The sequence below is a fragment of the Marmota monax genome, unplaced genomic scaffold (genome assembly GCF_021218885.2).
Source record: "Marmota monax isolate L192 unplaced genomic scaffold, Marmota_monax_Labrador192_F-V1.1 WCK01_AAM20220418_F8-fsc00111, whole genome shotgun sequence".
NCBI lineage: Eukaryota > Metazoa > Chordata > Mammalia > Rodentia > Sciuridae > Marmota > Marmota monax.
Window position 1 is genome coordinate 777,052 of NW_026695067.1, and position 23,471 is coordinate 800,522.

Below are 23,471 nucleotides of genomic sequence, written 5' to 3' on the forward strand. Positions count from 1 at the left end.
AAGGACAGACAGTGTTTGAGGCAAAGTCTGGCCCAGGATGTGAGGCTGGGGTTGGCTGGACTCCAGGATCCCAGGGACCCCTGCTGAAATTCTGTGGCACTTGCCTGGGAGAGATTGGAGTCCCCTGGCTGTAGGCTGAACCCTGTGCTTCACTCCTCGGAAACACAGGCTCAGAAAGGAATCCATAGACCAGTAACTGCGGTACTCCACCTAGCGTGGGAAACAGCTGCCCACCAGGGAGGGCCCAGGACTCTCTCCAGACCTGGCTTTGGGGCAGAATCTACTTCAGAATCCCAGAGGCCCTGCGGCCCTACCGTGTTACCCTCGTTCCTTGGGAAGCCTCTGTGTCCCTTTCTCTGAGGGACAGGACAACCGGGCCTAGGGAACTAGCGAGGGGCGCCTCCACCAGCATAGATTATGGACAGATTCTTTTGGGGGCCTTGGAGCGGGCAGGCGGGAGAGCCGGGCCCAATTCCAACGCCAGGGGGCGCCGTGGGCGGTCGGGCATCAGTCGGGGGGCGCTGCGGGCGCTGTGCCAGGCCCCGCCCCCAAAGCGGAGGGCTGCCGGCTGGGCGGAGGAGGCCGGCCGGAGGGCGGGGCGAGGCCAGAGGGGCGGGGACACGAGCCCGCGGGGCGGGGCGGGGGCCGGCGCCGGGATCCCCCTCCCTCCCTAGTTTTCTTTCTTTCTTTCTCTCCTTCTTGCTCTCCAGTCTTTTCTTTGCCTTCGCAGCCTGCCGAGGGGGCGGGCCTTGCAGCTTTTGTTGCCTGCGGACGGATCCTAGCTGCCCGCCCTGCCAGAGTCGGGGCCCAAACGCCAGGAGCTGCACGCGGCTGGGCACGTCCTGAGTCGGACCCTGGACCGGGCTGGGACCGGACGGGACAGACGAGAGCGTGCTCGAGGGGTCGCCCGGCGGCCGTCAGCTGCGGCCATGCCTGGCCCACCGAGTCCCCGCAGTCCTGCTTGGCTGCTGCGTCCTCTCCTCCTACTCCTCTGCGCTCTGGCGCCCTGCGCCCTCGGACCCGCACCAGGTGGGTGGCCGAACCTCCCTGGCCGTCCTGGCCCTACCATCCTCCCCATTCCCCCAGCCTCGGTTTAGCCCCTACTCATGTCTGAGGACCCCGCTCCGCCTGTGTCTGGTAGCATCCCTCTCCCCTGGTGTTAGGGGTGGGGGTCCCGCCAGCAAGGGAGCGGAACCAAGTCTCCGGAGAAACTTTCTCAGCCCCGGACTTAGTAATCGACCCAAATTTTCGTCTGGAATAAGTCCCTTCCACTCTTAGGACTCCAGCTTCCCCACCGCGGGTGCAGAGATGCGCGCATCTCCTCGGGAGAGCTCTTGCCGGTGCGGGCAGAGCGCGGTTTACCCGCGAAGGATTTGGCTTCTCACTCTCTTTAGTCTGGGTCCCTGGGGAGTAGGCTGGCCTTGACGCTGCCGGCGAGGGCGCAGGTCCGAGGTCTACAAGGGTTCCCCGAGGTCTTCAAGGGTTCCCCGCCGCGTCCCCCGCCCCCCGCCCACCGCATCTGTGTAGCCTGCCCAGCTCTCAGCTGCGCTGGGGGTCGCGTCCCGCTCTGCCCTTGCATTTCCTGCCTCTCCCTTCCCCAAGTGTGAAGGCGCCGTGAGTGTAGCGGGAGCAGGAGCTTCTTCCTCAGCCCTAGATTAACTCTCCTCGCCCCGCCCGCCCGGCCTCCGACGAACCCCTGGCTCTCATCCAGACTCTTGTTTGGCGATGACCTGCGGGGCAGCAGCGCGCCTGGCTCACACAGAGCAGCTGGCCTGGGAATTTTAGGAACCAGGGGTGTAGGAGAACCTTGGCCGTGTGCTCAGGGAACTCCAGGTCGGATGGGGGCCGGTTGGGTACTGGGGAGAAAGCCCCGACAGACAGGCAATTCGAAGGCTTTGTAGAGGAGGAGGGATTGAAAGGATGGTTGAGTTTTGGATGCACAGGAAGGGTGTGGAGGGGGTGGGGGTCTTCCCTGGGGACATCCGCTCTGAGACATTAGGCTTGCTTTCTGGGGATGGGGGTGACCTACCTCCCCAAATGGAGAGACTTGTGAAGCTAGAATAGTGTCTAGGCCCGAATGCAGGGGACATTTAAACCAGATCTTAGAGGTTTAGGAAAGACATTGATGGTAATGGCCAAAGAGTGTTTTAGGGAAGTTTGAATTAGTAGCAATATGCAGGGAGTGGAGAGGGAGCAATCCTTTATAAACACATACTATGTGCCATCACTAGTTCTTATTTCTCATCTCATCAACTCTGCAAGACAGAAGATAAAGACCTTTTATGGGTGGGGAAACAGGCTCAAAGAGTATAGTGACTTGCTGAGGTTGGACTCTTGGGCTGCCTGAAGGAATCCTGCTGCTCAGAGCTGATGAGAATGAGCTGGGTGATGGGAATGAGGGAGCAGGAAAGTGATCCCCGAACAGGCACCCTGGCATCTGTGGGAAGAGTGGTAGAGGGGAGTGGTCAACTGCATAGGATTCTTGTCAGGATTAAGTGAGATACTGAATGTCAGTTGCTTAGTATAGGGCAGAGTGACTACCAAGTAGTGACCATTATCTGTATTAATCTGTGAGGCTGATTCAGTAAGATTAGGGAATCTTTGGTGAGTCCTGCAGTTTGGACCTGTTGTCTAGGAGTGGAAATAGGCCAGGTACCCTCTGCCAACTAATCTAGGCATCACCCCCACCTAATGTAGAGAGTCTGTCTCTGGTATCCTCATAGATATGTAGCATGGTCTCCTCCCCATTCTTCTCTCATGATTTCTGATTCTGAGTCTTCTGGTCTCTTTGTCATTTTGTTTGGAGCTTAAGACTTAAGAGCCTGAGGCTCTTGCCATTGAATGGTACCTCTTTTGAGATTAAAGGATACATCTTGGGCTCACTTTTAGGAAAATATATACTGACTTTCTCCACGAGGGACTTGATGGGTTTCTGGGGCTCATTGTATCTCTTCCCATCCCCACATGCTGTATTGGTGGTGTAAGTCCTGTGTTCATGCCCTTCTGTGCATACCAGGAATGGAAGTGGGAACTCAAAGAGGAAGGCATGTATCAACCACATATCCTACTCCAGTTATTTTTCCTCCTTGGCAGGCACTGCAGGTCATTTGAAGGGCTGGATTGTAACTTGGGTTCCTGATATGGAGGTGAGGGTAAACATAATGTTGGCATTTCTCTGGTTGAAGCTCCAAAGTGACAGTCTGTCACTGAGGGATGCTATTCAAAGTATTTAACACCCAGTGTGGCAGGAGCTCTGTCCAATCAGAGCAGACCTCCTGACCTGGCAGAACAGACTTGGCCATGACTTGCAGTCCTGCTGAATAGCACCTGCTGCCTTCCCCAGGGAGCTTCAGCGCTGCAGGCTCAGCTCTGTGCAACCCAGTACATACTATGTGTTCAATGGACTAGAACCTGCAATTATCCTTCGTTGTCACTGGGTGGTGCTAGTTTCAACCACCAAGGGGTCAACTGTAGGCAATACTGAGTTTATTTTTTTTTGCTTACTCTACGCCTCTTTAAAAATATTTTAATGGCAAAACAGTGTAAATTATCATAAAAAATTCAGAAAACAAAATTATTGAAACAGAAGTCACAATCTCCTAGAAGTATTTTTCTCTTTTTGGTTAAAATACATATTAAACCATTAGGCAAAGAGATAAAACGAGTTTTTAAAGAAATAACTAAGGGGTTTGGGTGTCACTCACCAGACAGGCATTTGTCCTACATGTATGGGGTCCTGGGTTTGATTTCCAGGACTGAAAAAATAAGAAAAGAAAAAGAAATACCAAAGTATACTTTTGAATTTCTACTAATTTTGAATTATAGCATACCTCAGGTTTACTATGTACCAGTCACTGCTGTAGGCACTCATTTAATTTTCCCATAACCAGAGGGTGGGGTATAATTATTATCTTCTCTCTCTCTCTCTCTTTTTTTTTTTTTTGGTACTGGGGAATGAACCCCGGGGGTGCTTAACCACTGAGCCACATCCCAACCCTTTTAAATATTTTATTTAGAAACAGGGTCTCACTGAGTTGCTTAGGCTGACTTTGAACTCATGATCCTCCCGGGTCAGCATCCCGAGCCACTGGGATTACAGGTATGCACCATGGTGCCCCACATCTTCCCTATTTCATTGATGGAGAAAGCTTGAGTCACTTTACCATGGTCTCACAGCTGTGGGTAATGGAGTGGGTATTCAAATCCATGCAGTCTGAGTCCAGATCACACTGATCCTAAGGCCTTTTACCTGCAGCACAACTCTACTTAGCCCTGTTCACATTTTGCCTGTGGTGGTGTGTGCATGCACATGCACTCTGGATAACTCTGCTACTGAGCTCCACCCCCAGCCCCTGTTCACATTTTAACTTAATAAGGATGCTTTTTTTGTAACTCTCCTGAAATTTCTGTCTTGCAATATTTGTCCAAGGTCTAGAGCAGGATAGTACAGTACATTCTCAACAGGGCAGTACATTACCCAGGCGGGCAAGGGCATGTGTCCCTCCCTAGGAACACTTTTTTGAGTTGTTGGAGCTATTTCTTCCTCCGGGGTTCAGATTCTCCAGGTACATACCTATTCCCCTCCTTCACCCACATTCATTTGAAGATAATACTATTTGCCTAGAAATGTGCCAGGGAGCTGCTGTTCTTCAAGTCGAGAACTTCAGGTTTGGTTGGCATCACTGCCCCTGACCTTGAGCTCATCTTTGGCTGCTTCAGCTTGATTGTCCCAGCTGTGGAACCACTTAAAGCCTTGGAATGTAACTATTGTCTTATTCTCCTTCTCTTTGCCATTTTCACCCCTTACCTGGACTCCCCTCCTTAAGATTTCTGATGTGGGTTCTCCAAACAGAGGATCAAAGAGATGAAATGGCCTGGCTCCTCCAATTACTAAGTGGCACAGTTGGGACCTGAATCCTGATCCTGATCTGTCTACTTTCAAAACCCATGCTCTTGACAATGTATTATTTTGTCACTCTGTCTCATTTCACAAAACAGATGCCTGGGCTAAGATTGGTTCTTGCTGCTTGTTCTCTTCATTTCTAGTTTCCCCCCACTTCTCTGAAGATCTACCACATGGTGCTTACCACCACGATGCCTTCCTCTCTACATATAGCTGAATTTGTACCCACATGTCAGGGGACATCTCAAACGGATCCTCCTTGATGAAGCCTTTCTTCATCCCAGTCCACCTATGGGGTGTCTTCTCCCTTGCTTGGGCCTTCCCAGGCTGAGGGTCATGGTACCCTGTGCCCACTTCTCTGCCTTTTGCATTTTTCTGGACTTCAGAGCACCTAATGATCCTGCATAATTAGTTACCAAGAATCACATACCAGATGTTATAGCCAGGCATTTCATAACAGCAATGAGCAAACAAGGCTGGTGGGGACAAAATTTTGTTTTGAAACATGGGATCTCAGGGGCTGGGGATGTGGCTCGAGCGGTAGCGCACTCGCCTGGCATGCGTGCGGCCCAGGTTCGATCCTTAGCACCACATGCAAACAAAGATGTTGTGTCCGCCGAAAACTGAAAAATAAATATTAAAAAAAAATTCTCTCTCTCTCTCTCTCTCTCTTTAAAAAAAAAAATGGGATCTCTAGGCCTTTCTCGTTTTTTCCATATTGGTCACAGACTAAGTTTTTACTGAGTAAAATAAAACACAAATATGGTGCTAAAGGACAACTTATGGTCAGCCACAGTGTTGGGAACAATAGGGAGGGGTGAGGACTGTGGCAGATAGGGGAGCACAGACCCTCTCTGAAGGGGACTCACTGCTTGACTCCACTTCCAATTCTGCTAGGTAGGAATTTAAGTCTGGATGAGTGGATGATAAGGAAAGCTGAAAATTGAGATTTTTTTAGAAGGTCATGTGATTTTTAAACACTAGCTACTGATTAAAAAGTTTTCCAATAATGGTACCAGCCAAAACAAACAAAATCAATAAACTAACAAAAACAAGTTTGTAGGCTGAAGTTGTGGAGTTGTAATCGCAGTCACCCTTACTAGTATATCATAGCAGTAAGTCTCCTTAAATCATCCAGCCCTGTGGTTCCCAAATGCCACTCCCTGAAACGGCCCCTTCAGAATTCCTAGGGAGGTTTAGAAAATTACAGAAACTACAGATCTTGGACTCCAGAGCCTCAGATCTGTGGAATCACACTCTTTGGGCTGCATCCTTGGTGTCTGTAGTTTTTCAAAGCTCTCTGGGTATTGCTGGTCAATCAAGTTCACTCCCAGTGGGAGGTTTCCTAACTTCCCTGATGGTCACAGTTCCCTGAGGCTATTGGTAAAAAACGTAACTTCCTAGTTATGTTTCCTGGAGATGCTGATTCAGTGAGTCCAGCATAGGGCCTGGGATTTTGTTTTTAAGAAATTCTTGTCCAGGAAGTCTGGAAAATCTTTCCACTCAGGCCCCCTGAAGCCCAGTGGTGGGAAAGACTCATTCAGAGCCTGTGACTCTCAGAGAAGGTCTGCACCACCAGGGCAGAAGGGGGCAGAAGGCGATATCTTTAGTAGGGGACATGCCACTGGCATGTGCAGGGCATTCTACATGTGGAGACAGATGAAGAGAGGCTTTGGATCTGCAACATGGCCAGGAGGGAGTCTCTGTTAGGCTTGGCCTCCCTTCCGGCAGCAGGCAGCAGCCAAGAGCCCTGGGGGGTGTCATGTGTGTCCCAGGGATCGTTGTTATGAACAGGATCCCAGGAGCTGGGCATAAACCTAATTTATCTGGGCAGGATCTAGGCTGGAGAAACCTCAGATTGGTGAGTTTCCTGTTTTTTCCCTCTGGGCCCAGGGTTCCCACATCTCCACCAAAGCAGCACTGTTCTGGTATATTATCTCCATAACATTTCTTTTGAAGATTAGGAATGATAGCCAAAGAAGTTTTGAAAAAGTTGCTTTAATTCAACTTCTTCACACTAGTGATGGAAAAACTTAGCAAGGCATAGACTGCTGAGAATATAGAGTAATAGAAGAGATTGAAGGAAGCCACTTGGGAAATTTGGGATCAAGTCTCAGCTCTGCCACTCTTGCTGGGTGGCTTTAGACTAGTCTCTCTACTTCTTTGAGCCTCCCTTTGCTTTCTTGCCTAAAATCTAGTCTAGTAGAACTTACTTCAGGTATCCTAACCTGGGGTCTACAGTCTGAGGGACCATAAATTCCAGGGATCCATGAACTTGGATGGGAAGATATTACCCTCTTAATTTTTCTAACTACCAAGTGATATTTAACATTTTCTTCAATTATGGATGTTACCAACAAATCCCAATATTATTAGCAGTACCTGTGATTTTGATACCAATAGAAAAATATATTTTATATATATCAAATGTGTTTTATATAGTATATATTTATAAATATACATGTATATAAAATATATATTTCTTATCTCATTACAGTTGTTGCAGGTATCTTGAAATAAGGTATATGCCCCCTCACTGCTTCAAAATTACCATAGTTTGATAAACTTGCCATTAAATCTTTTCTTTAAAAATAATTTTTAGTTGTCAATGGACCTGTATTTTGTTTATTTATATGCGGTGCTGAGAATTGAACCCAGTGCCTCACACATGCTAGGCAAACACTCTACCACTGAGCTACAACCCCAGCCTCCCATTAAATCTTTTTTAATGAATTAATAAAAGACCACACAATTCCATACTCCACTTTTTTTTTTTGGTACTGAGATGGAACCCAGGGCACAATACTACTGAGCGATATCCCCAGCCCTTTTTATTTTTTGAGACAAGCTCTCACTAAGTTGCTGAGGCTGGTCTCAAACTTGTGGTCCTCCTGCCTTAGCCTCCTGAGTTGCTGGGATTACAGGCTTGTGCCACTGTGCCTGGCTTATCCATATTCCATTTTTAAAATAACAAACTTTGTTGGTACTCCTATATATTTTATCCATTTAAAAACATGTTCTGGGCTGGAGTTTGCGGCTCAGTGGTAGAGTGCTCACCAGCACATGCAAGGCCCTGGGTTTGATCCTCAGCACCACAAACAAATAAACAACAACAACAAAACATTGTTCTGAGACAAGGTTCATGGCAAAAAAAAAAAAAAAGTTTTAGATACCCTGAAGTCTAAGAGGACAGAGCCACAGGGAGAGGGTGTTTCAAACTGTAAGGGCTTGAGCAGAAGTTTGCAGATTTTTTTCCCACCTTTCTTCAAATGAGCTCTTGCATGTAAAAGAATCCCAAGGTGCTCAGTTGAAATGGTGGTGGTGGTAAGGGCAGAGGAGCCACACCTGGATAGTCCTCTTCATCTCTTCATCCCAGGAAGCCCTGTGATGCAGAACACTCAGGCACCTGAGAGCACATTTTATAATCTGCCAGGCTCGTAACAATCAATAATTGTAATGTCTTTGTGGTCGGTCAGTGGGCCAGGCACTGCTTTATGTGAAGTAGTTTAGATCATTTAATCCTTACAATAGCCCCAAGAGTCTAAATTCTATGATTATCCCCATTCTACAGATTCATTCAACAAATATTGAGAAACAACCAAATCCAGACACTTCTAGCACTTAAAATCTTCACCAAAGTATATAAAGATTTAAAACTTTTTTTATTTGTTTTTTTTAGTTAAACATGACAATAGAATGTATTTTGACATTTTATACATACATGGAATATAATTTCCCATTCTTGTGGTTGTACGTGATATGGTTGTGAATGAAGAGTCTTTCTAGAGTTTACATTGGGAGAAGAGGGAGAAAACAAATAGAAAACATAATGAAGGCTGGGTGTGGTGGCACATTCCTATAAACCCAATGGTTCAGGAGGCTGAGGAAGGAGGATTGCCAGTTCATACCAGCCTCAGCAACTTATGAGCCCCAGTGCAACTCAGCGAGACCCTGTCTCTAAATTAAATATAAAAAAGGGTCTGAGGATGTGGCTCAGTGGTTGAGTGCCCCTAGATTCAATCCCCAGGCACCAAAAACAAAAGCATAATGAAAATGTTAAGTGATACAGTATGTCAGAGTGCTATGGGGTAGGGAGGTGGTAAAGCAGAGGAGTGGGATAGGAAGAGCAGTTGGGATGTTGAAGTGGTCAGGAGAGGACTCACTGAGGAAAATACATTAAGCAAGAACTTGAAGGAAGTGAAGATTTAACCTGTGGAAATCAGGGAAGAATGTTCCAGGGGCAGAGGACAGCAATGCAAAATCCCAAAGCAGGATCATGTCTGGCCTGTTGGACTTCAAGGAATATTGGGAACAAAGAGTGTCCTTGGAGGTGAGATTGGAGAAGTATCCTTTCCTAGGGCCTCATGCCATGCCAGAACTTTGTATTATGCTCTAAATGAGACGTGAGCCACTGCAGAATTTTGAGCAAGGTAGGACCATGATCTGAATGAATGAATTCTGGTTGCTGTGTTAAAAATTGGCTAATGAAGGGCTCCCTGGGTGAACAATAGTGAAAGTTAAGAAGTTACCCTAGCCTGGGTGATGGTGCAGGTCTGTGATCCAGCTACTCTGGTGGCCAAGGCAGGAGGATCATAAGTTTCAGGCCAGAGTGGACAAATTAGCAAGACCCTGTCTCAAAAACAAACAACAACAGAAAGGGCTGGAGGGCTGGAGATATAGTTCAGTAGTAAAGTGCCCTTGGGTTCAATTCCCAATACCAGAATTAAAAAAAAAAAAAAAACCCGCAGAATTTATTGCAATAATCCAGATGGAGAAACTGAGGCATGGAGAGTATTTGAATCCAGGCATTCTGATGCCAGTGCCCTCTCTTTGCTGCACTTCCTCTGGTCCCTGGTGACCAGCCAGGACCTGGGGTCCGCTCAAGACGTAAGCGCTGCTTGGGTTTTCTCCCTGCAGGGCGCGCAACCGAAGGCTGGGCAGCGGTGGACATCGTACACCCAGTGCGTGTGGACCCTGGGGGCTCCTTCCTGTCCTATGATCTGTGGCCACGTGCGCTGCGCAAGCGGGATGTGTCCGCGCGCAGGGATGTGCCCTCCTTTTACGAGCTTCAGTACCGCGGACGCGAGCTGCGTTTCAACCTGACTGCCAACCCATACCTCCTGGCTCCCAGCTTCGTCAGTGAGACGCGGAGGCGCGGCGGCCTGGGTCGCTCACACATCCGGACCCACGTCCAGGCCTGCCACCTGCTTGGGGAGGTGCAGGACCCAGAGCTTGAGGGCGGCCTGGCGGCTATCAGCGCCTGCGATGGCTTGGTGAGTGCTGAGGGCATGCTTGATGCTAGCTGGGTAGTGGGACCCTGGATGCGCCCCCAGCCTTTCCATTGTTTGGTCACCGTGCTTTCCTCTGCCAGCTTCAGTACTGGTGGGCTAAATGAGAATGACAGCCCAGGCCTCACTATTCTCTAGGACAGGGATTCGCAAAGTTTTATGCGAGCCGGGAATCGCCCGCAGACCTTGTTTTTAACTGGGTAGGCGTGGGATGGGGCCCAAACACTTGAATTTCTGTGTTTCTGGGGGCATTGAAGCTGCTGGTCCAGAGACCCCACTTGAAGTACCACTGTTTGTTGAGATTAAGCAATCAGTTAATCCTTCTTTGGCTTATCAGTTATGACTCTTCCTTCACAGATCGTTTAGGCCCCCTCTCAGCCTCCTGGCTTTGTCTGGCTTGAAGGCAATGCTTTCTACCACCTGCAGCTTTAATTGCCTCCCCTGCTTTGGGCCAAGTATAGCATCTCCTATTCCAGGCAGCATAAGGCCCCTTTCTTCTCCTATTTAGGTGCCCACCATTCCCCTCCCTGCTCCCAAGTGTGAGCTGGCAGGGATGCGTGCACCCTCTTGGCCATCCACTGTTCCTGGAGGGCCCTCAGTGTAGATGGCTCAGGCAAAAGCCATGGACTGTGGTGGCAGAGGGCCTAATGACAGGGCAGCCTGCAACACAGGCTGCAGAATGCCTGGCCTTGGAAGTCCCATCTGCTCAGTTTTCTTGTTTGTGGAGCTTTAGCCCCTCCTCTAACATATGGTTAATTCTGTCAAGCCTGCACAGCACTGGTGCATATGGGCATTGTTCCTACTTTACAAATGAGGAAACAGGCTCAGAGAGGCACTTGCCCCAGGTTACCAGTTATCCAGAGGTGGAGATTGCATTCAAACCCAGTTCTCCTGTCCCTAGAACTGATGCACTCTCCAGCACTTCAGGCTCCTTGGTCTGTGTGACTCAGGAGGTAGAACTGGTGCTTCCGAAGGAAGGTTGTTACATCTTTGTCCCTGTTGGAGTCCTGAGTTTTCCAAGGTGGTGGGCTGTCCTGAGGTACTTTCCACTGCCCTCCTTTCCTGGACTCTGAAAGCTGAACAGACATGCCCAAGGCACCTCTGCCAGCTTCCCTTTTCTGGTGGGCCCTGGTCCCAGGGAACAGAATGTTCTGGTGGCTGTAGACATCTTGGTGGGTGTGAGTAGAGCTGCTTTGGGGGTGATTTATTGTCTCAGGGGGACAGAGGGAAGATCAGAAGCTCTGATTGTCTGGGAAGGGGCACAGTGGCTGGAGATGGTTGGCATGCAAAGAACATGTAAAAGAGCCCAGAGGCCTGGGCTGCCTCACTCAAAATGGCTGTGTGGGATGCTGTAGAAGATGCCATCTTTTCAGATTTGGTTGCAGACTCTTTTTCCCTCCTAATGGTGTGGGTGTGAAGAGCAGCATCCTGGGGGTGGGGCTCTGAGCTTCACTTTGAAAGGACATTCCAGGCACAGAGTACAGAGTGAGCAAGGGCTCAGTGGGAGGAAGCGCTGCGTGTCTGGGGTCAGAGTGAAGTGGTGGGTATGGTGTAGGCTCAACTGGGCATGATGGGCCTCTGGGGAGGTTGGGAAGGGCAGCCAGGTACCAGCCCTCCCTGTGTGCCCCCATGCTTCTCCCCCAGAAAGGTGTGTTCCAGCTCTCCAACGAGGACTACTTCATTGAGCCCCTGGAAGGTGTTCCAGCCCGGCCTGGCCATGCCCAGCCCCATGTGGTATACAAGCGCCAAGCCCCAGAGAGGCAAGCTGAACAGGGTGACTCCAGGGCTCCAGGCACCTGTGGGGTACAAGGTATGCTCCTCCTCACAGGTCGTGGCAGGGGAGACACAGAAAGCCCGTTTTAGAAGTCTCTTCAAACATCTCCATGCCCAGATCTCCTTGTCCCAGAGGGACCCAGATGGACAGACATATCACCCTAGCCCAAGCCTTTAGATGTCCCAGAGGTCTGTGACATCAGTCCATCAGGCCTGCCCCAGCTGATTCCCCTGAACTGATCCTCTCTGCTCCCACCTCACCTCCCCCTCGTTTTGGGGCTCTCTCTGCTTCTTCCATTGTTGCCTATGGCACCTCTGGCTCTGTCAACCATTCTTCATCGAGTGTCCAGGCCAGGCAGGACCATGACCAGGACCTTCAACAGGGCCACTGGCTAGAAACCTCCGCCTTCCTTCCCCTGCTCCCACTCCAGAATAACTGAGCTCTGTTATTAGGGACCTGAGTGCAGAACCTAGCACCGCCTCTGCAGAGCTTCTGTCGTGGTAAGGAGCTGCCCACCAAGGGCTGCTGGGGTTTGGCTCAGCCGACCCTCCAACCTTAAGCTTCCCATAGCTCAGAGACTTTGTTGCCAGGACAGATGCCCATGAAGCATGTTTCTCAGCTTCAGTTTCCCCAGTTGCATATATGTGCTTCCTGGTTTGCTCTGGGGTGGTCTAGGACAGAGGAGCAGGTCCTCAGTGGGGTCAGCTGGGTCTTGGCCAGTCTTTCCTGGCTGGAGGTTAGGCTATGGGTCTGTGTGTGCTGGGATGCATTAACCTCTTAATAGGGGAGGGCATGACACAGGGAGATGGGGCCCAGGCTCCAGCTTTTTTGGGTCCAGGAGCTCCCCTCAAATAGACATAGTACTTTTTTTTTTTTTTTTTTTGGTGGTGGTGGTGCTGGGAATTGAACCCAGGGCCTGACACCCATTAGATAAGAGTTTCATCACTTAGCTATATCTCCAGCCCTCAGGCATAGTACTTTACCAAGCTTATATCTAACATTTTGTTTGCCTCCAGTATCACCTTTCGATGTAGATTCTTATTTAGGGGAATAATCCTGGGAATCCCAGGATCAGAAGAGAAGGGAAGTGACCAGGCAGACAGCACAGTGATCTGTCAGCACAGACCTAGGACGGACCCAGGGGGGCATTCAGGTCTCTGTCTCTGATCCCAGTGCTGTTCCTGCTGTGCCAGAGAGCTCACTAAGAAGAAGCCCTAGAGACATGTGTCCTGGGCCCAGCTAACTCCACCTGTCTGGGGCCCACAGTGTCCCCAGAGCTGGAGCCTCGTCGTGAGCGTTGGGAGCAGCGGCATCAGTGGCAGCGGCATCGACCGAGGCGTCTGCACCAGCGCTCTGTCAGCAAAGAGAAGTGGGTGGAGACCCTAGTGGTAGCTGATGCTAAAATGGTGGAATACCACGGGCAGCCGCAAGTGGAGAGCTACGTGCTGACCATCATGAACATGGTGAGGCTGTGGCAGGCAGTGGCAGTGTCATGGGGGAGGCACAGTGAGTGTTGTTGGGGGTGGATTACAAAGCGGGGTACAGGGCAGGAAGGCTGGCAGGGGGTCACTTGGAGAGAACAGCAGCACAGGACACTGGCCACATGGCTCCCTTAGACATCATCTAGCTGCACAGCATGTTCCCACCGTGTCCTTGACCACTCAGGTACTGGTGAGTGCTGCTATGACAACACAGGGTGTGATGCCATCTTACTGGCTCAGCTGGCATTTGGGGAGACGGGGAAGCCACAACCCTGTGCCTGGCCAGTTCACTTACCCTGCCCTGAACACTCACCTTTTTCCTTTGTATCAAGATCTGTGATAGGTTCTGGGGACACAGACGTGCCCAATCAGACCAGGTCCTGCCTGATACATCAGCACGAAGTAGAGTTGCATCTGTTCAGTTTTGTGGTCTACTAGCTGGTGACCTCGGGGCATATTACTTATCTGTGAAATCGGGATGACAGTACCTTGTGGGATTGGAACACTGTGCACACGCATGTGTGTGTGTGTGTGTGCGTGTTTTATTTTTTATTATTTTTATACCTGGGATTGAAACACTGAGCCAAATCCTCAGCCTCCCCACTTTTTAAAAATGTATTTAGAAATAGGATCGCTGAGTTGCTTAGGGCCTCCCCAAATTGCCGAGGCTGGCTTTGAACTCATGATCCTCCTGCCTCAGCCTCTCAAGCTGCTGGGATTATAGGCATGCTCCACTGCACCCAGCTTTTTATTTATGTCTTTCTTTTTCTTTTTGTTTCTTGGTGCATTATAGTTGCACATATTGGTGGGATTTATTGTTACATATTTATACATGCACACAATATAACAATATAATTTGAACAATATCTCTCCCCACTATTTTCCCCCTCCCTCCCCACCTCTCACCTCTTGATCCCATTTTTTTTTATTGATGTCTCTTTGAATTTTAGAAGATCCACCCCAACCTTTGTTTTCCTTTTTCCTCTCTAGCTTTCGCTTTAGAGAAAACATTTGACCCTTAACCTTCTGAGTTTGACTTATTTTGTTTAATATGATGGTCTCTAGTTCCATCCATTTTCCTGCAAATACCATAATTTCATTTTTCCTTACAGTTGAATAAAACTCCATTGTGGGTATATACCACACTTTCTTTGTCCATTCATCCTTTGATGAACACCTAGGGTCGTTCCATAGTTGATGGGACATTGCTCTTGACCTCACCTCACGTGACAGTTGATATAACAGAGGCCCTAAGAGGTGACCTACTTGCCAAGTCACACAGCATGGCCAGGTGGAGCCATTTGGGAGCCCAGGTCTCCCCAGTCTTACTTGGGTGGGACACTGTGGCTGAATGGGGCTAGGAATTCCCAGAGCCACCTGCAGAGCCAGGCCCTCTCTCCCAGCTACCCCTTCCCCAGGTGGGCAGGTGGGAGCCCACAGGCTGCCAGGCTGCTTCCTGGAAGAAAGATCTCTGCTTCTGGCATTCTGAGCAGGCCACCTGCTGGGCAGGCTGCCACTCAACCCTCTTTCTGTTTCTTCTCCAGGTTTGGTGGTGGGGAGCAAGGTGAGGGGCATGTGTGCGGCTGGGTGATGTCTAAGGGAACCCTGGGGCCAGTGTCCTGTGCTGCTACTTCCCCTGCACTAGCCCCTCACCTGCTACAACCCTAAGGGAAGTGCCCTCTGAGCCATCTAGCATCTGACCACCCGATTCACAGTGGGGAAGCCTGGGGCTCCAAGGGAGGGGCTATGGCTGTGCTGTTCTCCACCTGCCGAGCTGCTCAAGTGCTCATCAGCAAAGGCAGCCCTGGGCCAGTTCTTCCTTGACTTGGCCACCTTCTTTGGCTTCTTGTTCCTTATGCAGTAAAAGCTGTAGCCTTCTGTCTGGTATTCTCAGCCCTGAAGGCCCTGCCGAAGCCTCTCTATCTAGCCTGTCGTCTGCCAGAGAGGGGAAAGCACTGAAATGCAGGCTGCAGGAGGACTGTTGCTGGACAGCAGGGCCTGGTCAGTTTCTGAGGCCCTGAGGTCCTCTTCTTCCCATTGACGCCACTTGGGGGCTCAGTCTGAAAAAGCCAGGAGCTTGGCTGTTCACCATCAGTGAATGAGGTTTGTCTCAACTTACCTTTTCTGAGTTCCCCAGGGCCCAGGTCTTGGGCAGAGTGAGATCAGCCAGTCATACAGGTTCCCTCACGACATCCCCTGGGTGACCATCGTCAGGCATTTTGCTCCAGGGCCTGGCCTCTTTCAGCCTCCCTTATTCAGGTTCGTAGAGTCCACACATTGGCTCTGTGAGCTCTGTCCTGGGCTCATGCTCACCTGCTCTGACTATATCAGGCTTTCCTGAGCTGAAGAGTCCAGCACTGGTGGGAGTCCAGCAGAGTGGGAGCCCCTCTGAGCCCTGCAGTGCTGGATACTTGGCAGTCTGCCTGAGAGGGAGGGCCACGGGGCTCATGCAGCCAGCATCTGAGGCAGGCTTGTCTGAGGGCTCCCACCATGAGGCCTGATAGGTTCGGGCGGGAGCCTGTGAACATCTGCTGCTTGTTTCCTGTTTCTTACCTACCTGTCTTCTAAGCCTCATCCCATTTTACAGTTGAGGGAACAAAGGTTCAGCGAGGCCAACAGCACACAGCTAATAAGTGGCAGAGCTGGACCTGGGACTTGGGTTCAAGGTTACCTCAGTGAGTCTCTACATCATGTACAACCACAAAACTGGGCTCCTAATTAGAATAAGATACACTCCATTTTTGTATAAATAAGTCAAATTATACTCTACTGTCATGGATAACTAACAACAACAACAAAACAACAAAGTAGAAGCCAATTCTCCAGGGCAGGACTACTCAGAGCCTTCAAAGCTGATATGTGTAGAGTGCTGAGAATTTTCAAGGGAATAGGCAGGCAGCGTTTTCCAAATTTAGAAGAAGTAAGAACAGGGACTGTGAAGCAGTCCACCCTCGGTTCTGATCCCAGCTTCCCCCTCTCTTTGAGCCTCAGTTGCTTCATTTGTAAAATGGAGGTAATTATCCCTACCTTAGAAGTAAGAGGGTTAAATGGCATAATGAAGATAGATCTCTCAGCACAAGGACCATCCATGCAGCGCTCAGCCACCATTAACTGCTGCTCCTTGTGACCTTGCAACCTCTCAGCCACTTCCAGGGCAGCCTTACTCCTCTTCGCTGTAAGCCTCTTCTTCTCTGTGTCAGATCCAGACCTGAGTTCTGGAGCTTAGGTGATTCTGTTCCAAGCATAGCAAGACAGGTCTCCCTCCATCCCATTTTAACTCCCAGTTCTGTTCATTTTTGTTGAGGTCACAGACCTTTTTGAGGGGCTTTTGTCTTACTCTCTGCTCACTGGGAGCTTGTGGTCACCTTTAACCCCCAGATCTTGTTTCCGTGAACACTGCCCATCCTTGGCTTATTCTCTTGCCTGTACTAGAATGGGGGCTTGACTTCCCCTGTTCAGTTATCCCCCACGCTGACTCTAGGTTGTTAACAAACACTTCTTGGTTGAGTTGATCAACCTGTAATGACCCTCTCTCTCTACAGTGTCTTCCAGTGCCTTTCTTAACCTCCGTATTTCCTGGCATACAATGAGAACTCTTATATGTGCTGCTCTGTGGTGGTACTAAGCTGTCCCCAGCCCGGGCTCAGGACAGGATGGGTCATTTGTCAGGCAGGTCCTAGCAGACCCTCAGGAACTCCTTGTCCTCTAGAACCACTTTGTTGGGTGCTGGTGCCAAGTTTGCCTGTCTATAGTTTCTAAAAGACTTATTCTTTTTTTAATTTTTTTTTTTTTAGTTCTAGATGGACACTTTTATTTTATTTATTTTTATGTGGTGCTGAGGATCAAACTTAGTGCCTCACAGATGTTAGGCAAGGCATTTGCCACTGAGCCACAACCCCAGCCCCTGAAAGACTTATTCTTTTGATCTTTTTTTCAGGGTACTTTTTCTCATTTTGTACTGTTTCTTTTAAATGAGATAATGCATTGGAAATACTTAGCAAGTGCCCAAAATTCATTCATTCATTCATTCAGCAGATATTTATTGGGAGATGGAATAGAGGCTCCCCAGTTGGCATGATGGAGGGTGGAGAGCTGGAGACTGGGTGAGAGATGAGATGAGGGGAGATAGAAAGGATGCTGTTCCAGGCTGAGGGCACAGCATGTGCAAGGGCCCTGTGTTAGGAAGAGTCATGGGATTCTGAGAGAAAGACACAGTGGTTGGAAGCAGCGAGTGAGTGGCATGAGGTGAGGGGAAGCCAGAAAGGAGGGCAGGTGTCCGACCAAAGAGGCCCGTAGACTAGACTGGGCACTTTTGCCTTACCCTGTGGACTGTGAAGATTCATTGTCTTAAGGAAGGCATGGTGTGATTGGGTTCGCATTTCAAAGAGAGGTGACTGAGCCACCAGTCTATAGGTGGCCTGGAGGAGCCAAAGTATGGAGAGAGTTGTAGGAGAACTCAACAGCACATCAGAGAAGAGATGCTGGCACTTGTTCTGGGCAGTGGCCCAGAAGCAAAGAGATAGACTCAGGCAACGCTCAGGAGACAGAATTAGTTGGATGTGGGGGAGAAGGGTGGTGAGGGGCTCCTGGGTTTCTAGCCTGAACATGATGGCACGTGGCATGTTTCTCTTCACCATGTCTGACCTTGAAAGTGTCATCCACTCCAGTGATCAGGGGCTCTCGTGCCCTTTTCATGGGGTTTGTTTTCCCTGTTCGTGTTTTTTTATTTTTAAAAACATATTGTCCATTTGAGTATTATTTTTTTATTAGTTGCTCAAAACATTACAATGATCTTGACATATCATGTATCATACATTTGATTCAAATGGGGTATGAATTCTTATTTTTCCATGTGTACAGATTGCAGGATCACGTTGGTTATACAGCAATACTAGTGTCTGTTGTACTCTGCTGCCCTTCCTATCCCCTTCCTATCCCCCCTCCCCTTCCATCACCTCCACTCCCCTTCCCTCCCCTCCCCTCTCTCTACCCCATCTATTGTAACACATTTCTCTCTCTTTTTTTTTTGCCTTCCCCCTCATACCATCTTATATGTAATTTTGTATAACAGTGAGCGTCTCCTTCATCTTGAGGGTAGAAGCTTGGCCTGGAGGGCACAGCCCCACCTACTGGAAGAGTATTATGTTTCCAGATTTCTTGCTGGAGGTCACCTCACAACCAACCTCTGCTGCCATCTCTGCCCACTGGGAACCCAGCAGCTGTCCCCAGTTGTGGACTGGCTTCTTGTTCTGTGGGTGTTTTAAAAGAATAGATGGCCCACGCCTGTAATCCCAGCGGCCTGGGAGGCTGAGGCAGTAGGATTGCAAGTTCAAAGCCAGACTCTGCAAAAGCAAGGCACTAAGCAACTAGTGAGACCCTGTCTCTAAATAAAATACAAAATGGGGCTGGGGATGTGGCTCTGTGGTTGAGTCCCCCTGAGTTCAATCCCCAGTAACAAACAAATAAACAAAAAACAAATGGCTGTTCCCTTTCCCCTGCACCTTAGTGCACCTTCTATCTCTTGGGGTGACCCTCTCTCATGGGACTCAGTAGGGATCCTCCATGTAGCCATGGGGGCCTCCAGCAGACATGTACACCTGTCTCCATGGCCCCATGGCTGTAAGCCCCAAGGAGGACAGGATGGCAGAGCAGTGGGAGACTTTGCAGGCCTGCACCCACCCCTGTCCTGCCCCCCCCCCCTCGTTCTGCCCTGGTTTTGTACCTTAAGGGAGGGCTCATTCTTGGGAGGCTGGTCCCCACAGCAGGAGGGGCTACAGGGCTGTCTCCGGCCAAGGGCAGAGCCAGGGCCCTGACAGGAGCCAATCAACCAACACTTGGAGGTCTGAGCTGCCTGTGCTGGGTGGAGATGGGATTGGCACTTGAAACAGATCCCAAATTGGTGCTCAGGACAGATTGCAGGGCTAGGAGGAGGCCTGGGAGGCCTTCCTGTGCTCCCTGGGTTATTGTACTGCTTGTGTGTGTGGTATGCGTTGGTGCGGGTGCATCTATCACTGTGCGTGCAGCTCTGTGCACCTGTGTGTGTGGCCTGCATCCCCTGCATGTTTTGGGATGGGTGTTGGTTGCCTACGTCCTGGTTACAGCCTGACCCACACATCTCTTGGACAGGTGGCCGGCTTGTTTCACCACCCCAGCATTGGGAACCCTATCCACATCACCATTGTGCGCCTGATCCTGCTAGAAAATGAGGAGGTGAGAGGTGCCCCATCCGGATCCATGGCAATGGGCATTGGCTTCCAGTGCCCTCCTGCCCCATAACCTGAGCCGGCCTGTGTGGAAGAGCCCAGTGTCCCCTGTCACCCTCTGGTTCCTGACTCACCTTCTATCAGGTCTCAGGTCTCCCCAAGATATGTAGCAGGAGGGGTGGTCAAGCTGGAGGCCTGGCTGTTGTGTGTCCTCCCACTGCCCTTGGGGCCTCTGACTGCCGTCTTTCTATGGAGAAGAATTGAACCTGTCCCTGTGGGAACTCAGGGGGAGGCATGAGCAGTAGTCCTCTCTGCCCCCAGGAGGACTTGAAGATCACACACCATGCAGACAACACCCTGAGGAGCTTCTGCAAGTGGCAGAAAAGCCTCAACATGAAGGGGGATTCCCACCCCCTGCATCACGACACTGCCATACTGCTTACCAGGTACCCACACAGGGAGGGTGGGCGTGGGGTGGGAGGGCTGCATCTGAGGGAGGACTCTCTGAGTCTCAGGGGAAAAGCCTTCTGGGGAGACACAGCCCTGCTCTTAGGGAGCCCTATTTTAAGGAGAGGCTTGCAACTCTGGCCCAAGGCTGCATTGCATCAGCACTTGGAGATCTCTCTCTCTCTCTCTCTCTCTCTCTTTCTTTCTTTCTTTCTTTCTTTCTCTCTCTCTTCTCTCTCTTTCCCTCCCTCCCTCCTTCCTTCCTTCCTTCCTTCCTTCCTTTCTTTCTTTCTTTCTTTCATTTTTGTTCTGAGGATTAAACCCTGGAGCTCTTTACCACTGAATTACATCCCTAGTCCTTTTTATAAATTTTTAATTTGAGATAGGGTCTTGGTAAGTTACTTAGGGCCTCACTAAGTTCCTGAATCTGACCTCAAACTTGCAATCCTCCTGCCTCAGCCTCTGGAGCCGCTGGGATTACAGGCATGTGCCACTACACCCAACTGAGGTCTTAAATTTCAAAATAATTGTGGATTCCCATGCAGTTATCAGAAATAATACAAAGAGGCTCTGTGTACCCTCCATCCAGTTTCCCCTACTGGCAGTATATTGCATAACTGAAATATAATATCCCACTCAGGAAGTTGACAAAGATATGATCTGCAGACTCTCGCGGGTCTCATTGGTGCTATATTCACCTTGTGTGTGTGCTGTTCAGTGCTGTTCAGTTTTATAACCTACTGAGGTTTGTGTATCCATCACCTCCATTCAGATTCAGGGAGTTGCATCAGAAGGAGATCTCATGCCACATGTTTCTAGTCACAGCTGCCTCCCTCGCTCCTCTCCCCAACCTCTGGCATCTGCTAATCCTTTCAGGGACAGTGTTTTTAAGCTCCAGGTGGTTATTTTCCCTCTGCTGGACTCTGGCCACTTCTGTCAGCACCCTTGCTGGAATAGCACCAAAACTGTTCTAGGCACACATCTGCTTCCCAAACCCAGATAGGTGTCCAGCGGATTGTGTGTACACAAGGGCACCTGCTGAGTTGCTTAAGGCCTCACTAAGTGAGGCCATCCCAAGTGGCCACCATGTTGGCCTGATGACCTGATATTTTGGAGTGGTGGGAGGGGCATCCTGGCTTCCTCTGTCCAGGTTAGCATGGGTCCTTCCTCAGCCTCCTTCAGCCCTGGACCGGGTGAGCTTAAAAGCTGCTTCTCTCTGTGCAGGAAGGACTTGTGTGCAGCCATGAACCATCCCTGTGAAACCCTGGGCCTGTCTCATGTGGCAGGCATGTGCCAGCCACACCGCAGCTGCAACATCAATGAGGACACTGGCCTCCCTCTGGCCTTCACCGTGGCCCATGAGCTCGGACACAGGTACCATGCCTACCCTCACTGCCACACTACAAACCCAACTCTGCTTTCCCACCTTGGGAGCACTGGCTCCTACCCCCATGGATCCCAGAATCCCAGGGAATGGAAACTGTCTGGGGTGGGAGCCCTGACTCTGCCCCAGCATCCCTGGGACTGATCTGAGGCTGGTCTTATTTCAAGAGGGTTGAGAAGGGCCAGATCATAGGCTGTTGGCTGTTCCTCCTCGTTGCCCTTAGTGCTTGCATGTTTTGCTGTTCTTCCCCACTCTGTCCCTATTTCTACTTTCTCTGTGACCCTGGCCTCTGTGAGCTCCCCATAGACTAAAGGGGTTGGATCCAGCAATGTCCAAGACTCCCTTTATCTGACATCTTTGCCTGGGACTCTCATGTCTCTGTGTGGCCCAGGCCCTCAGCCACCTGAGCCCGGGCTGTTTAGCTGGTGAATGCTGGCCTCTGGGGGAAGATTGGAAAGCCATGGGGCAAGCTCCATAAGAGTTTGTTATTCAGAAGTTTTGGGGTCATTCATTCAGATCTTCTGGGTGACATTCTTGCCTGCAGGGCCTTGAAACTGTCTGTGGTAGAAAGAAACCTCTGCCCTAATTCTGCCATTTCCTGGCTGTTATGCTGGCTTGTTCCTTGGTCTCTCTGAGCCCCTATGGGGGTGATAATGAGGGCTGAGTGAGATAGTGCTCTGAAAGTGCCTAGCATGGTGCCTGACATATAGTAGGTGCTCAGGAATTAGAATTTTTCTTGTGTCCTTCCCAAGGATGTTGAGATCTTTTTGTGATACAGTAGCTCAGATTGCAAATACATAGCCTTGGGATGAGGACCTGGAGGTTGCAGGACCTTTGTTAGACTCTTCTTGGCACCAGTAAAGTTGTAGGGCTATTGTTAGTCAGCTCTGGGGGCAGGAGCAGAGCCATTCTGAGGCCCCCCACTCTCATTTCAGGCACAGGTTAGTGCACCTAGAAGAGGACCATATGGGATACTAACTGTCATACCCATGTTTTGCATTAAGGAAACTGAAGTGCAGAGAGGGGGTGTGGCTATCCCAAGGTTGCACAGCTCTTCAGTGGCAGAGCCAGCCTTGGGAACTAGGACTGTGCACCTTGCAGGCCTCTGGGGGTGGGGGGGTGGCCTGGCGGCCTCCTGCCCCTGGGCTTACCCGCCCCTGGGGCCTGTGCTCTCACACAGTTTTGGCATTCAGCATGACGGAAACGGCAATGACTGCGAGCCCATTGGGAAACAGCCTTTCATCATGTCTCCACAGCTCCTGTACGACGCTGCTCCGCTCACCTGGTCTCGCTGCAGCCGCGAGTACATCACCAGGTTCCTCGAGTAAGTCCCTCCACAGCCCTGGGCACTTGTTCATGAGGTTGCAGGCAATGCAAGGGGTGCGGGCAGTGGCAGCAGAGTGCCAGGGTAAAGAGATGTGTGGAGGAGCACCTGAGAGGTGTTGGCCGGGGGTCCTCAAGGTCCTGCTGGAAGGGACGCCCACATTGCATCCTGGAGGATGAGCAGGAGCTCACAAATGTATAGGCAGAAGGAGAAAGGAGCCCCTGCGAGAGGAAGGCCAGCCAGGACTGCAGACACGGAGGGGCCCAGTGGTTTTCAGGGAACAGCAAGACAGTGAGTGAGGCTAGCCAGCCATTGCTAGGGGGGAAGAGGCTGGAGGGCGAGCAGGGCTGGCCACTCAGTTCAGTGAGAATCAGGAAAAGTGCCATGAAGGGAACAGAATAGAAAGCTTTTTCCTTTCTTTCATGGTTTCTTAATACGTAAAGATATTATGTATTTCCTATTTAATGTTATTCTAAATAAGGGAACATTTTTAACTTAAATTCTTAGCATAATTTTACTATTTATCTTCACTTTGTGCAGTGCGATCATGCGGTACTAGAGATTGGACCCAGGGTCTGGCACATTCTAGGCAAGTGCTCTCCCACTGGGCTATATCCCCAGCCCCTAGTGCCAGTTTTATTTTATTTTATTTTATTTTGGTACCAGG

The 23,471-nt window shown here is 50.1% G+C and overlaps 1 protein-coding gene across 1 annotated transcript in view; it reads left to right on the forward strand.

The window, feature by feature from the left end:
* Positions 1 to 675: 675 nt before the first annotated feature.
* Positions 676 to 23,471, forward strand: part of Adamts7 (ADAM metallopeptidase with thrombospondin type 1 motif 7) — a 45,955-nt gene continuing 23,159 nt past the window's right edge. Inside the window, exons 1-8 of the mRNA XM_046427848.2 lie at positions 676 to 1,029; positions 9,821 to 10,176; positions 11,836 to 12,001; positions 13,232 to 13,428; positions 19,573 to 19,656; positions 19,971 to 20,095; positions 21,321 to 21,470; positions 22,661 to 22,804. Of these exons, the coding sequence (XP_046283804.1) occupies positions 930 to 1,029; positions 9,821 to 10,176; positions 11,836 to 12,001; positions 13,232 to 13,428; positions 19,573 to 19,656; positions 19,971 to 20,095; positions 21,321 to 21,470; positions 22,661 to 22,804 (1,322 nt within the window). The 5' untranslated portion in view covers positions 676 to 929. The remainder of the gene's footprint in view (positions 1,030 to 9,820; positions 10,177 to 11,835; positions 12,002 to 13,231; positions 13,429 to 19,572; positions 19,657 to 19,970; positions 20,096 to 21,320; positions 21,471 to 22,660; positions 22,805 to 23,471) is intronic.